The sequence below is a fragment of the Sprattus sprattus genome, assembly GCF_963457725.1.
Source record: "Sprattus sprattus genome assembly, chromosome: 1".
NCBI classification, from domain to species: Eukaryota; Metazoa; Chordata; class Actinopteri; order Clupeiformes; family Clupeidae; genus Sprattus; species Sprattus sprattus.
In genome coordinates this window covers 47,291,510-47,304,944 of record NC_137920.1, presented here as the reverse complement: position 1 = coordinate 47,304,944, position 13,435 = coordinate 47,291,510, and the positions used below count along the sequence as shown (strand labels likewise).

Here is a 13,435-nt window from a genome sequence, read left to right as displayed (position 1 = left end):
GTGGAACAATAGTCAACTATTATCCTTGAGATGCATGTCATTTTAGTAGGTCTAGGAAGCATTTCAATAGTTTGCAACAAAAACATGTAAAATCCACTTTAATTTGGTTTAGGTCAGAAAAAAAACATGTATAAGAAAAAAGAAGTGTCGAAGCATACAATATGCATGGCATCATAGTGGGTCAATGTGATGTCATCAAACAGTAATTAGGCCCGAAGTCTATAGGCTTATCTTCTCACCAAGCACTGAATCGCTGATCTCCAAAAGATCCAGTCCAGACACGGAGTTTTCTGGGGGGGGGGGGGAAGCAAATGGATCAAACATGAGTAACGTAAATGCCAAGAAAACTGTGAAGACAACATATCTGGTGGTGTTACACTGGTTCCCCCTTGTGGTAGGCTACTACAAAGCCTACTGTCATAATCAGAGAGGAAAAACTTCTCCCCATCCACTTTAAAAGTAGCCTAGTCCTTCTGAAGTTCCCTTCGAGCATTAAACATGACAACGTTGTGTAGTATTTTCTCGTTCAATAACACGAAATTTACTTACCCAAGAAACTTTGCCCATGTTCGGTAAAGCCAATATGATCTATCCAAGCCGAAACGTCCTCTGTTGTCCAATGTTCCACGGGAATCATATTTGCCCCTCGTGCTCCCTCAAGCGTAAGGGTTTTGGCCTTTTGAACAAAAAAATCTATGTGGAAAACCCAATGAAATTTCTTTTGTCAAAAAATCAAAGCCTTAAACAACAGAGTGTGGACAAAGACCGTAAGCGACGTAGTCCTCAAAAAGTCCCATTTTTAATGAGGATTCGCCACCGTGTTACAGACAACAGCCTTGTTTTTAAACTGCTTGTTGCATCGGCCTTGAGATAGTTCGAAAATATTCTCAATAGACTTCCAGACATCACGACAAATCGGGTGGTCTAGTCTATAACCCGAGTTCAGTCTCCTCCTGCTTTTCGCGATGAAAAAAAAAACTATTGTCCACGCCACCAGGTGAACACATCCAAGGAAAGAAAAATAGCCTTAGCTAACTTCTCGATAGATTCCTTTGCTGTTCTTTGGTTTCTGGAGACACTTTCAAACATAGTTAAGACCACAACATGTTTAAAAACTACCGCCAATCACTCGCTAAAGATAAAAAGTATCATTTTCGGCTTCCCGACAGTGATGAAGACACATCAAAAGCACACCTCTCCAGGTAAGGGTGGAGCCTACGCGGACAGTTAACCAATGCTGGATGCCTTGTTGGAACTGTAGTTCATCACATTAGCTTGGCTTAATCCGTGCGCTCCACCCATGTCTCAAACCTCATGATGGCAAATCGAGCTGACGCTGTGTTCACGCTGGCATGCTTTTGGTCTCACCACTCAACACTATGGCTACACACAAACCAGTAATTCATTTCTGAATAGCAAACTATATGACTACTTTGTCACTCCATTGAATGTTTTTTCTAACATTAAACACAACAGCCTACTTGTTGAAGATTACTGTTTGTTGTTGGCTATAGTTACGGAGAACTCAATACAGAAGAGTAAATTGCTATGGTTAGAACACCTGTATCACTAACTGTGCTCTACCTAGGTGTGTGTGAGTGAGAGCGCAGAAGACAGTTTTAGGGGAACAATGAACAAATCTCAGGTCATTTGGGTATTGCACCAATACATTTATTTCACAAAAAGATTAATATTAATCTTTTGGGTAACCCCAACTGGGCCAATACAGCTATCTTCCAAGCGTATACATCAGGATGATCACGACAAGCCCTACTCTTACAGTATCCGACAAGTGCATGGAGGCAACAAATACAAAATAGAAAATCTATTGAGTTCAACACAAAACAATTTTTATGTTATCGAAAGGTGTCACACACCTCTGGCCTGATTGTTCATGAAAGACACACACAAAACTAACATACTATTTGCACCCAGACACAGATGACCAACTCCTGATGTATATTGGGAAGTTGTGAGATAAATAACTGTTTATGATTAATGACTTGTTAGAGGCACGTCTCCTCCTCCACATCCTCTTCTCCTTGAGAAACTACGGCAGCCATAGGAAAGTGTTTGCTGGAAGCCCTCTGCCCAGGACACATGAACATGGAGTTCAGAGAGCACTTGGACCAGAGAGCAAAGGAAAGGCAGAGAAAGACGGCAAGATCGACAGAGAGAAATGCAGAGCAGCTGTTTCAGTAGTTTCTCATCCATTAGTACAGTATTAGTGTAGATGGAGGGCTGTTGGTCGTTGGTGTCCTCTCGCTGGAAAGATTGGGCTGGTACGAGTGAAAAGGTGTGTGTTTATGTATGTGTGTACGTTGGGTGGGGAACAGAGGTGAGAGATGGAGGGAGTGTGCGCATCTCCGGGATAAGTGCTTCCAAACTCTCAACAGGAACACGACTATCTGGGCTTACACACTGCTCAGGGCAGCCACACCAGGCAGTACTTTACCTGTGGACAACAACAAACAAACAAACAAACAAACATTTAGGACAATTTTATTTAGGGCATTGCTCTGTTCAGATTCAAAACACTCACAAGTTAAACTCTACAGATAACTTACTAATCCAACTTTACAATTAAAATGGAACATCAGTCCCTTGCATTCTTTCATTCCCTTGCACCTGAATAATAGTAGTTACAGTAAATTCTACTGATTTTGTCCACTAGCAGGAAGTGACATCACTCACCCTCCAGCAGCTCAAGGCTGGCTCCACCCCCTGTGCTCACGTGGCTGACCTTGTCCTCAGTGTTCCACTTGGCACAGCAAGTAGCTGTGTCTCCTCCACCTGCACAGGAACCAGACACAGGATGGTGGTTAGATACATTCGCACACACACAGAAACAGAAACAGGACACACACACACACACACACACACAGAAACAGACACACACACACACACAGACAGTTTCTAGGGGGAAATCGCTTGGACCTTCAGCTCCACCCTTTGTGGCTGAACAGCAGGGACTCTTCCTGAAATGTTTTGCAAGGCTCAGTCGCTATAATTACTACTTTGTCAACCACACTTTCAGCCTGACTGTATTTTAAAAAGGGCCTGGTCTCCCACAAGTCTTCAAAAAGTAGTAGAGTGTACGGTATCTATGTGTTGGCCTGCACTGAAAACTCAGGAAAGGCTCCACATGACTTTCAGTCCTGGATTGAAATACAAATACATGTACAGTGGCAAAGACAGTTTGTCTGAAAACATAAAATGTCAAATATTGCATTCATTGTCTCAATAGAAAAGTTTTTAAAGTTCATTAAAGATAAATCCATAACATGTTAGTACTGGGAAATTCCCAATGAATGAAAAAGAACAAATTAACATTTTGTCCCATATCGAATGTATGGTTGTGATCCCATAACAGAACTAGTGCATAGAAAATAATTAAATTAAATAGAATTAGGAATTAGAATTAAAAAGAAAATTCCAAATGATCCAAAATGTCACAATTCAGCCCACATGTGAAACAATACTGACACTGTTACTTCACTGTTTAATGTGCATACAAACAGCAAAGTGCCACTGACAGATATACTCATCAAAGGCAGGTGAGGTATGGATTTGATTTTTCTCTACATATTAAAATGAATGTTGAGATCACCACTGCAAAAGTCTACTAATTGGCCTCTCATACTCTCATGTGTATAGTCAGACAGTCCTGACATAAGTCACACCAACACATGTTTAGGGAAGGGTTCTCCAACTCTGTGTCGCAGGGTCCATCTAGTGGCCAGACTGCATCTATACACACACAACTGATTTAAAATGGCTGCCACAGGAGAGACCGGTTATGATTGCGTATTTTTAAGGGGCTGGAATGTTTCTAGCAATAAGTCATTAAGTGGACACAAAGGACAACATGTTAAGTGTGAAATTAAAATGGTCTCAGCTTAAAGCAAAAGCGTTAGCTTAATTCGTTGGAAATCAGAGCAGGTTCTACAGGGCACCTTCATATGATTTTGGTACCAAGCGGTATGCTTAAGTCTTTTACTAGATCATGTTTCATCTCTTGTTAGCCAGCATGAAAAGACAAGAGACAGCTCTCTCACTTGAACTCAAATTTGCCTCAGACTTGCCTGAACAGGTGGGAAATAAAACCTGTGTACTGTGCACTGGGAGCAAATATGTCCCTGCCCAAGCTTTAGTGTTTTTAGACTAGCATGTACCTACAGTTCTGTGCTCAGGGTGTGAGTGTGTGGGGGGTTGGGCTTGGTCCAGGAGCATTACTAACCTGCATGATACATTAACAGAGGGCAAAAAGTCCAATGACCTAGGAATTGTGGTCTTTTAACAAATGGGGTTTGTTGAATAACCACGGTCTCATGTTTTTGTCAAATGTGACAATATGGATATTTAAGCATGCCTTAGTTATTCATCTAAGCTGTGTTTTTTGTGCTCAGGTTATAGACAGGTAAGGCTTGTGACATGAAACAAGCTCATTTCCTATTCCTATTAATAGCTATCCCCAAGTAGACTACACAGGTAGTTGAACAGAAGGTAGCACAGAAATGTAGAAATAGATAAACTTATTTGCAGGATGGCCTTCATAAACATGTGAGCAATGATTTGCTGACCAGCACTTTGAGCCTGTTGCTTTATAAAAAAAAACCTTATTGACCCTCAGTGACCACTGCACTGCGCTTGGAGCGATTTCTTACCGATAATGGTGATGCAGCCGGATTTTGTCACCTCTACCACCTTGTCCATCAGATTCTTGGTTCCCTTGGCGAAGTTGTCCCACTCGAAAACACCCACGGGCCCGTTCCACACGATCTGCTTGGCTCTGCCCACTGCCTCTCCAAACAGCTTGGAGCTCTCAGGTCCACAGTCAAGACCCTTAAGAGGCAGATAGATGGGGGTGATCTCACATGGAACATGTTTTATAAATGTATAAATAAAATTCATTATTATTATTATTATTATTATTATTATTAACATGCTCACAGGTCTAACACATGGTCTAATACAGGGGTTTTCAACTGGTTTTGTCCCAGGGACCACCATTCTGACTAAAAAGTAATCTGCGGCCCACTGATGTGCCAGTGATTCCCAAAACATTGTACAGTCCCGTACACTTCTTTTTCATGTTTTTACCTGCAGCCACCACGCTCCCTCCCCCGCGCACATATTCTGCCTGTAGCTTGTGACCGTGTAATTTCTTCGTTGAATATGGGTCTATATCAATATTTTTGGCAATGCGACCAGTCTATTCAAACAATTTAGATTGACATAAATATGTCTACAGGCCCAGGTATATTTATACAAATTAAAAAAGTAAATAGTGAACTGATCAACATAGGCTCATGCCGTGGACCCCCTGCAATGCCATCGTGAACCACCAGGGGGCGATTGAAAACCCCTGGTCCAATAGAATGGAATTTAGCTCCGCTCAAACAGAGCAAACTACTTACAAATAAGAAATGTGCCCAAATTTGAAAGAGCTGAGTTGTTGATATTGTCAGAGGGTGACAGAGAAATGTGCCAAAAAGTGGTCATATTTATGTAGATGATACAAAATGCAATTAAGAAATGTACACTATTGTGAATTTGACATTGATCAGTGGATCAAGGCTTTGTCTTCCACCTCTGTGTAACATCCATCAGTGCCAATGAGCTCTTTTACTCCAGGTCTCCTTCAGAGCTTCTATTAATCCAAAAACTACTCTATTCTTTTTCTTTCCTTTTCTTTTTTCTTCCTACAGTACAGCAGCTATACGGAAATGTGGGTTGCTTCCCATCGTATTTGTGGCGTTCTTTTGAAGCCTGCATTCTCTCACCATCCAGCCAGCAGGCAAGCCATTGGCCACAAGGTGGCGACCTTTTGAAATCTGAAGAGATAAGCCTGCTCTCGCTCACCATCCAGCCGGCAGGAATGCCATCTTTCACAAGGGCCGTGCCTGTGGTTGCATGCTCATCGAATTTTTCGGCGGTGAGAAAGTCCACGGGTAGGTTGATCTTCACTTTGTTCTTCTCGGCCTTAGCCATCAACTCCTTGACGATCTTGGCACCCTCCTCATCATACAGGGAAGTTCCAATCTGTTGAGTAAAGAAAAGAATATATAGTTCAAAACCACAACCAATCATAACTGTACCATCCTGTCAAGAATCGATTGCCTTCTCCATCGTTGGAATTGAAGCAGGTCTAGACAAGCTGGGAACATTTGGAATCCTCCAGCATCATCATTAAATCACTTCACAAGAAACTCAATTCTGAAGCCACAAGGGACAAACTGTCATGATCACTATAGTGCTGCTAGGCTTGTGACACCCTTCCCTAAACATCCATGAATCCCTGAGTTGAGGTCCTACAGAGGAATTGTGAGGAGGTGGTGAAGGCAAACCACACACACTCAGCAGTCTCCATTCGTCTCCTGTCTCACCTCCATGTTGTTGAGGACCTTCAGGAAAGTGAAGGCCATGCCACCGCCGATGATCATCTCGTCGACTTGGTCCAGCATGTTATTGATCAGCTGAATCTTGTCTTTGACCTTAGCGCTGAGGGGGAAAAAAACACAACAGATGAAAGCCAGTTTAGCATGTGCTCAAAGCCTTTTATTACAGTAAGTACCAGTCTCAATCTGGTCATTCACAGTCCATGTCAAATCTAAGGGGATTTTCTAAGGACGAATCAATCAAATTCAAACCAACAAATGAGGGCATTAATGTTTTACCCTGTGGACTGTTAGGAAGCCCCTATGAACAGCTTCTCACTAGGAATTTCCTTTCTGGCTTATTTTGGCTTCTTCATAGGCAATGTGAAGTTGCCTTGACTTTTAGTTTTAAATAAACATTATGTGACAAAACTGCTGTGTTACTGTGAATGTTCTATCAGCTGTTGTGTCTGAAGTATATGATGAAAGACACCTGCCCTTCCACGCAAAAGTACAAAAAAAACAGGAGGTCAGTCCTATTGTCCAATGAGCATGAGGGGGAGTGGAGATCAAAGATGCTGTCTGTTGCACAATGCCTGTTACAAACGTGGACCCTGATACCAGGGAGCAAAAGTCAACCAATTCAGAGGCATGGTTTGTATGCTATTAGTTCATTAACTATGCATCTATTGCCTTACTGTAACACATGACCTTGAAGTGTACGCGAATTACAGTCTTAATTGTTTGACAGACGCATATTCTTTTATCTGTTAAGTAGATGCAAAACATACAATAGATTGATTTAATTTGTTATGGGGTTGGATTACACTTCAAGATTAATTTAAGCCTTACATAAAGGTCACACTGGAAGCCTGCCATATTGCTTTGCCTTGCTGCTACAGTACACCGACACACTGACAGTGAGAGCGGAGAATTCCATAATGAGATAAAGAGGTCTATTCCTGAAAGGCCAGTGAGGTACGCTTAGAGGATTTATCCTACAGTGTCCAAATGCTGACACGTGCCTTAAGCCTCTCTAGACACAGGCTCTTAGAAGGATCTCCTCCACTAAAATACTGTACTGTTTTAATCAGTTGTACTACCTATCTTAATTCTCTCACAGTAGTTCATACAGTCACATAAATAAATACAAACAACAGCAGTGTTTGATAGTTATTATGGTAGTGATTCACCAGTAACTGAATTGCATCTTGGGAACATGAGGTTCTGTGGTTGTCGTCATACCTACGGACATTCCACTTTACTATTTGGGAACGGCTTATACAGGGTAAAGTCTAGTGGTGTGAACTTTGAAGTCAATGTTTGGAGCAGATTCAGGGTAAAAATACGCAAACGAGAGCAAACACGCATACATTGACTGAAATGCATCCACAAGTTGAATATGCAATGCATGATGGTCGCCTGAAACATCCCTTGTTACAAGTTTTTTTTTATTATTATTGAAAGGGGGGCTGAGGAAAATTTCCCCCATCTAAGGTATTTTGGGACGTACCCTCCGAGGATGGCCAGGAAGGGCCTCTGGGGTTTCTCCAGGGCCATGGCAAAGTAGTCCAGCTCCTTCTTCATCAGGAAGCCAGCGGCCTTCTGGGACAGGTCCACGCCCACCATTGAGCTGTGAGTAGAGAGAGAGCGAGAGAGAGAGAGACAGAGGGGGAGAGACAAAGAGAGAGAGAGAGAGAGAGAGAGAGCGAGAGAGTGAGATGAATAATGGCTGTCAACATTAGCAAAATAGCAACAGCACTTTCCAGGCATTCCAGATGCATTGAAGAAGAGTAGAGGAAGGCCTATGCGTGTGTACAATATATTTTTTCAGATGGAATCGAACCTGCACCGTCTCTGCATTTGTGACATGTGGATGGCAGTTTATGTGTAGTTTCCCATTTCTGAGTCTGACTATTTTTTGCTATGTCTGTTTTTGTAATATTGCCTGTTTTTGGTGAGAATGAGCTCATGTGTGAGTGTGAGTTCAAGTGTTATTTTCTGTTGGCATTTAGGTGCAAGATTGAAGGTTGCAGTTGCATTACTTAAACGTTGTGTGAGTGTGAGTTTGTGGGCTTCTGTGTGTGTACCTGTGCCCTCTGTGTGCTGTGCCAAAAGCATCGTTGACGTAGACGTCGCCCAGTTTGGACAGGGAGGCCCTGAAGGAATCAATCTGCTCCTGAGATGCTTTGGTCTAAGAGCAGACAGAAACAGAATACAGACAGAAGAAGAACTCTTTTAGTCATGAACAGAAACTGAAGAAGTGCACACCAAACATTGAAAACAGTGGCACTGGATTATAAAGATGAATGCATGGTACATTTTGTCACTTTATGAATATAACGGTTTCAGATTACCTACGGAATTAAACAGTTTCAACAGTTATGTCGCAGCTTGAAGGATATGGATAGATCATAGAGTCTGCTATTGATGTAACAGAGCTTGCTTGGATGGGAAATCATCTTCACACTTATGTCATATTTTCTCCATGTCAACCATTTTTTTCTCTCTGACAACCAAATTTGGAGCTCTGCCCCCCTCTGGTGCGACGAGGGACAACATATAACACAACAATATTTATTTATTTATTTAAAATTGAGTGTGTTTTACTGTGCAAAGACCCTGGAATAAACAGTATGGCTTATTCATGAACACAGCGTGGCAATAACAGCTTTCCCTTCTAGAAGGTACAGTAAACCTCACTCACTTTAAGAGACATGCTAGCGACACCTATGGGTTTTAGCCACCTTGCTAGCACGCCCCCCTCCCATGCCCAAGGGTGCGAGTTCAAGTCCGTTGTAGGTCTATGCTTGCCCACACAATTTCACAAGAAAACCTGTTGCAGTCTGTTGTAAAACTAAGACTTGGGAGATGGGTTACCGATCAGTAGGACAATTCTCTAAGTCACAAGGCTAAAGCAACACTTCCTTTGTAAACCACAAAATGGTGATGACTTTCAGGGAGGGATGAATACTTTTGAAAGCCACTGTATCTTAATTGTTTTGACAAGGCATATCATCACTTTTACTTCGCATTAATCTTCACAGTACAGTCTCCCATGCAGATCACTATGTAAAGGCTTTTCCAGGTTAATATGCGGCGTCTAGATACCTCTGTTATTTAGCATGGAAAGGGTGTAACCCTTCAACCTAGCATTAGAAAAAGGTCAAGGCCCTTCTCTGACATGCCTGCGAGTGTCAGTTCAACAGTTCACGAGAGGCAGCCTTCAAGCGAGTGAACCCAGTAAAAGGTCAGATCCCAGCCGTTCCCCACCACACTGCACCGGAGTGGCATACCAACTGGGGCTTCGTGGACAGGAAAAGCAACACAGTCTGACTCGGCCTTCTTCTCTAACCTTTAGACAAATGTCAAGAAGTCAACGTTATCAGGAGCAGACCTGTTACTGTACTCTGCTTTGCTGGAGAGCATTTTGGTTCCTGGTCTTAGCCTTCTCCTTTGGGCCAGACTTGGCTGGAGTAGGAAAAGCATGTGTGGTAAATGACCCCGTAAAGGTTTCAACACTAGAGTGTTGGTACCAATCATGGCCTGTGCCTCAAACACACATGTATATATCCATATACACATACAGTATATGCCCATTTTTATATATTTGTGTCTCTTTATTTCATTTCTATCATACGTATCGGACTCTGCACTGTGGTGGAGTGCTGTTATATAATTGGCTGTTGGGACTGTCACTCTGCAGGACCAGGAAAGTTATAATGGTGTTGCCAGCTTGGGGGAAAAAAACAAAGAAAAGCCTGCAAATGTATCTAACTGGAATGAGCCTGTGGCAGTCACCTTGTTTCCAGAGGCATCCTTGCCCTTGCCCTCCTCAGCGACGTGGAATCGCAGGTTCTCAAGCAGGATGACAGAACCAGCAGCAGGATCTTTACATGCCGCCTCGACCTCAGGGCCAACGCAGTCCTTGAGGAAGTTGACATCCCTGCGTTGGCATAAGAGACAGATGCATTCACACAGAACAGAACCACCACTAAGGCATGGTAAGATTGCTCATAGAAGCACTAGAACATCAAACCTCCGGGTTGCTGTCTTTTTTACCAGAATGAGGGATTATTAAGACAATCAAACACCCACCCACCCACACACACACACACACACACACACACACTTAGGGGAAGCTTTGCTAACATATCTAGACTGATGTCTTGTAATGGTAAAAGATGCATCCCCACAACAGCCCAGTCAAACAATGTGCTATAAATAAATGCTGTTTGTGGCATCAGCTGCAGAGCGCTCCCTCACTCACTTGCCCAGCAGTGTCTTCAGCTCAGCAGCCACGGGCTTCAGGGAGTACTTGTCAGGCATGGGGACACCGTCAGGCCGGCCCAGGTGGCTCATCAGAACCACTGCTTTGGCTCCGTGGTCCAGGCAGTGCTGGATGGAGGGAACGGCAGCTTTGATCCTGGAAGGTACACACACATCTTTTAATTACAGACACCCTTTTTATCTGCATTATATGGAACACCTTGTGAAAAGGTGAAATGTTATGGTTCAAATCTGCTAAACTGTGCATGCAAGAATACAGTTCAAGAGAGATAGCGAGTCTCTGTTAACTCTTACCTCTGGTTGTTGGTGATGTGATTGTCCTTCATGGGCACGTTGAAATCAACCCTTAAAAAACAATAAGAAATTCCATCATCCCACTTATATCAGGACATCGTTTTTGTAACTGTCAGCGTACAGCGTTTTTCTAACTGTCAGCATATTCCATTGCTCACCAATCATGACACACACAGTCGACAGACAGACAGAAGGATGCCCAATGACTAAGGGAGCTGTGTCACCTCTTGCCTCTGACTCAGCACTTCCACAATGCAGCACATGCATTACCAAGGGTCTACACAGGACGTGGAAACTATGAATGCATCTGGACTCATGCATTACCAAGGGCCTACACAGGACATGGACACTATGAATGGATTGACTTATGTTGCTACAACCACACAGCTAGAACAAAAATACAGAGGCCTCTTTTAGCAGTTTATTTAAAAGTACTTCAAGTTAACTGATGAAGGTGGGAGGACAGGCATTTATCTACTTCATCCACTGTGTTCATAGCTGCACATATCTTAATTAAAGTAAACATTCAGACCATACAATGCTTGAATGTGCAACTCGTACAAAATGTGACGAAACCATGCATTCCAGATAACTTCATGTACTTCATCCACTGAATGTGTTCATGCGTGCGCTTACGTGCGTGTATCGCTACGCTACTACTGCATGGGACTTTGGAACAATATTGACTATGAAACGTTGACTTTTTATCAGCCAATGGTCCGGTCCCTGGGGACTACTCCGCCCACCGTGTCACGCGTGTATGGTCATTGATTGAGTACAGGCACGAGAGCTAAACAGTCTTTGTTGAAGGGATTTCGGTGCTAATTCGATGGAGCGTGCAGATAACGGTTTGGTGGTGCAGCATGTCACCACACCACACGGATCGCGAGTCAGACACACACCAACGCACGTTCGCATAGTCACTCCGGGCAACCACCGATTACATAAAACACAGACAGCTCCCCCATCCTGCTTTTGTCTGCTTCCGCGCACTTGATGCACTCACATGGAATAAATTGGGTATTTGGGAAGGTGCTGCAGCAGCGTTGACTATCGTAATTGAAACTATAGATCTACGTGTCCTGATGGCTGAAGGCGCAGAGGAAGTGTGAGCATTCGATGTCGCATCAGACATGTATTACACCACGGAACAAATTTCGTAAACCGAGTGGCAAACTGGAAAAGGTCACCCTATGAGAGGATTCCTAAAATTACAGGCCCAGGGTCTAATGTCAGGAATAATCATTTCCTGTATCTCTTTTGAAACTCGAAAGGCACAATTTCATTCATTCGTGATTTCGTAATTCTGTCCGCTCCGGTAAAATTCCCTGAAAGTACCCAGATGCACACAGTGTAAAAGACAAACAAACCGCCGTTTGTTAAGAGTTCGATTTAAAAAAACGACCAATTATAGTCGCAGGAACATCCCTTTAGTGCCAAACATGCACCGTTTATGTCGTTCATGTTACTGCAATCTGGCATGGACGCCAGGCACCGCAGAGTGGCCGTCTGACATTTAGAAAACAGGGTGTCCATTTTCACTTTCCTCTCGTCTCTGAATGTAAACTACAAAGGCTTCATGGCTAATAGACGGAGACTTATATCGATGCTTTCCCTTTGTAACCCTTCAATAAGTGAACAAATTAAAGGCATTGGAAAAACGTGACTTTTGACACCTCATCTACTTCCGGTACTGTTAATGTCACGACTATGAGATAGCAGTCCTGAAAGCAAAAAGGATGCTAAAGTTGGCTAATGCATCGAACTGACAGAAAAATAGGATATTGACCACTAAGCACATCAGATGTCATAAAATAGAAGCATTGATGAGCGAACGTTAATCTGCACCACAGAGTAATCCGATATCTGGCATTATCTATTTGCACTACATATGCCCATCGTTACCCATTCCTACCTCATGATGACACGCTTGTCCTTCACGTCCACCTTATCCAAAGTAAGTTTATTTGACAAAGACATTTTGGATGTTAACTTGTTCTTGTGCTGCCGCGTTCCCTCGCGTTCTCAGCCTCCGTTGCAGATGGGCACTTCCTAACTGTGAATGACCTTAAAGCAATTAGAATTTGGCCGAGTCTATCCACAGCGCCCCACTGTTAGTCGATTGGCCAACAACTCGTGTGGGGACTGCTTTCCTAACGCACCATTGGGTGATTCAAAGGCCAATCACAGAGGTTTAAGATGACAGAGGACGTCACGTTCTGCTTAGTAGAACACTAACTGTGGGTAGTATTAGTTAGGTAGAGTGTTGGATTTGTGGCCAACTCTGAATATTTGACACACAGTCTTATGCCTACAACCCAATTATCCATTTAAATGCCAGTGAAGACATGGGAGAGTACATTTGTTACCAAGGCAGACCAATGTGCAGGGTATACAGGCTAATGGTGGGTGCGTGTGTGATGCGAGTCAGATGCGCTCACATGCGCACCATATAAGACGCACGTTCACCA

At 43.1% G+C, this 13,435-nt stretch overlaps 1 protein-coding gene across 1 annotated transcript; it reads right to left on the bottom strand.

Annotated features, from left to right (window-relative positions):
* Positions 1-1,646: 1,646 nt before the first annotated feature.
* On the bottom strand, positions 1,647-13,039 carry pgk1 (phosphoglycerate kinase 1). Its single transcript, XM_080860680.1, has 11 exons — positions 12,880-13,039; positions 10,965-11,015; positions 10,651-10,806; positions 10,182-10,326; positions 8,471-8,574; positions 7,894-8,013; positions 6,390-6,504; positions 5,866-6,045; positions 4,668-4,845; positions 2,695-2,793; positions 1,647-2,455 (listed from the first exon to the last, which is right to left on the bottom strand). Exons 1-11 carry the CDS (start codon positions 12,942-12,944, stop codon positions 2,415-2,417), a joined length of 1,254 nt encoding a protein of 417 aa, XP_080716806.1. The 5' UTR covers positions 12,945-13,039; the 3' UTR covers positions 1,647-2,414.
* Between the last annotated feature and the right edge of the window lie 396 nt (positions 13,040-13,435).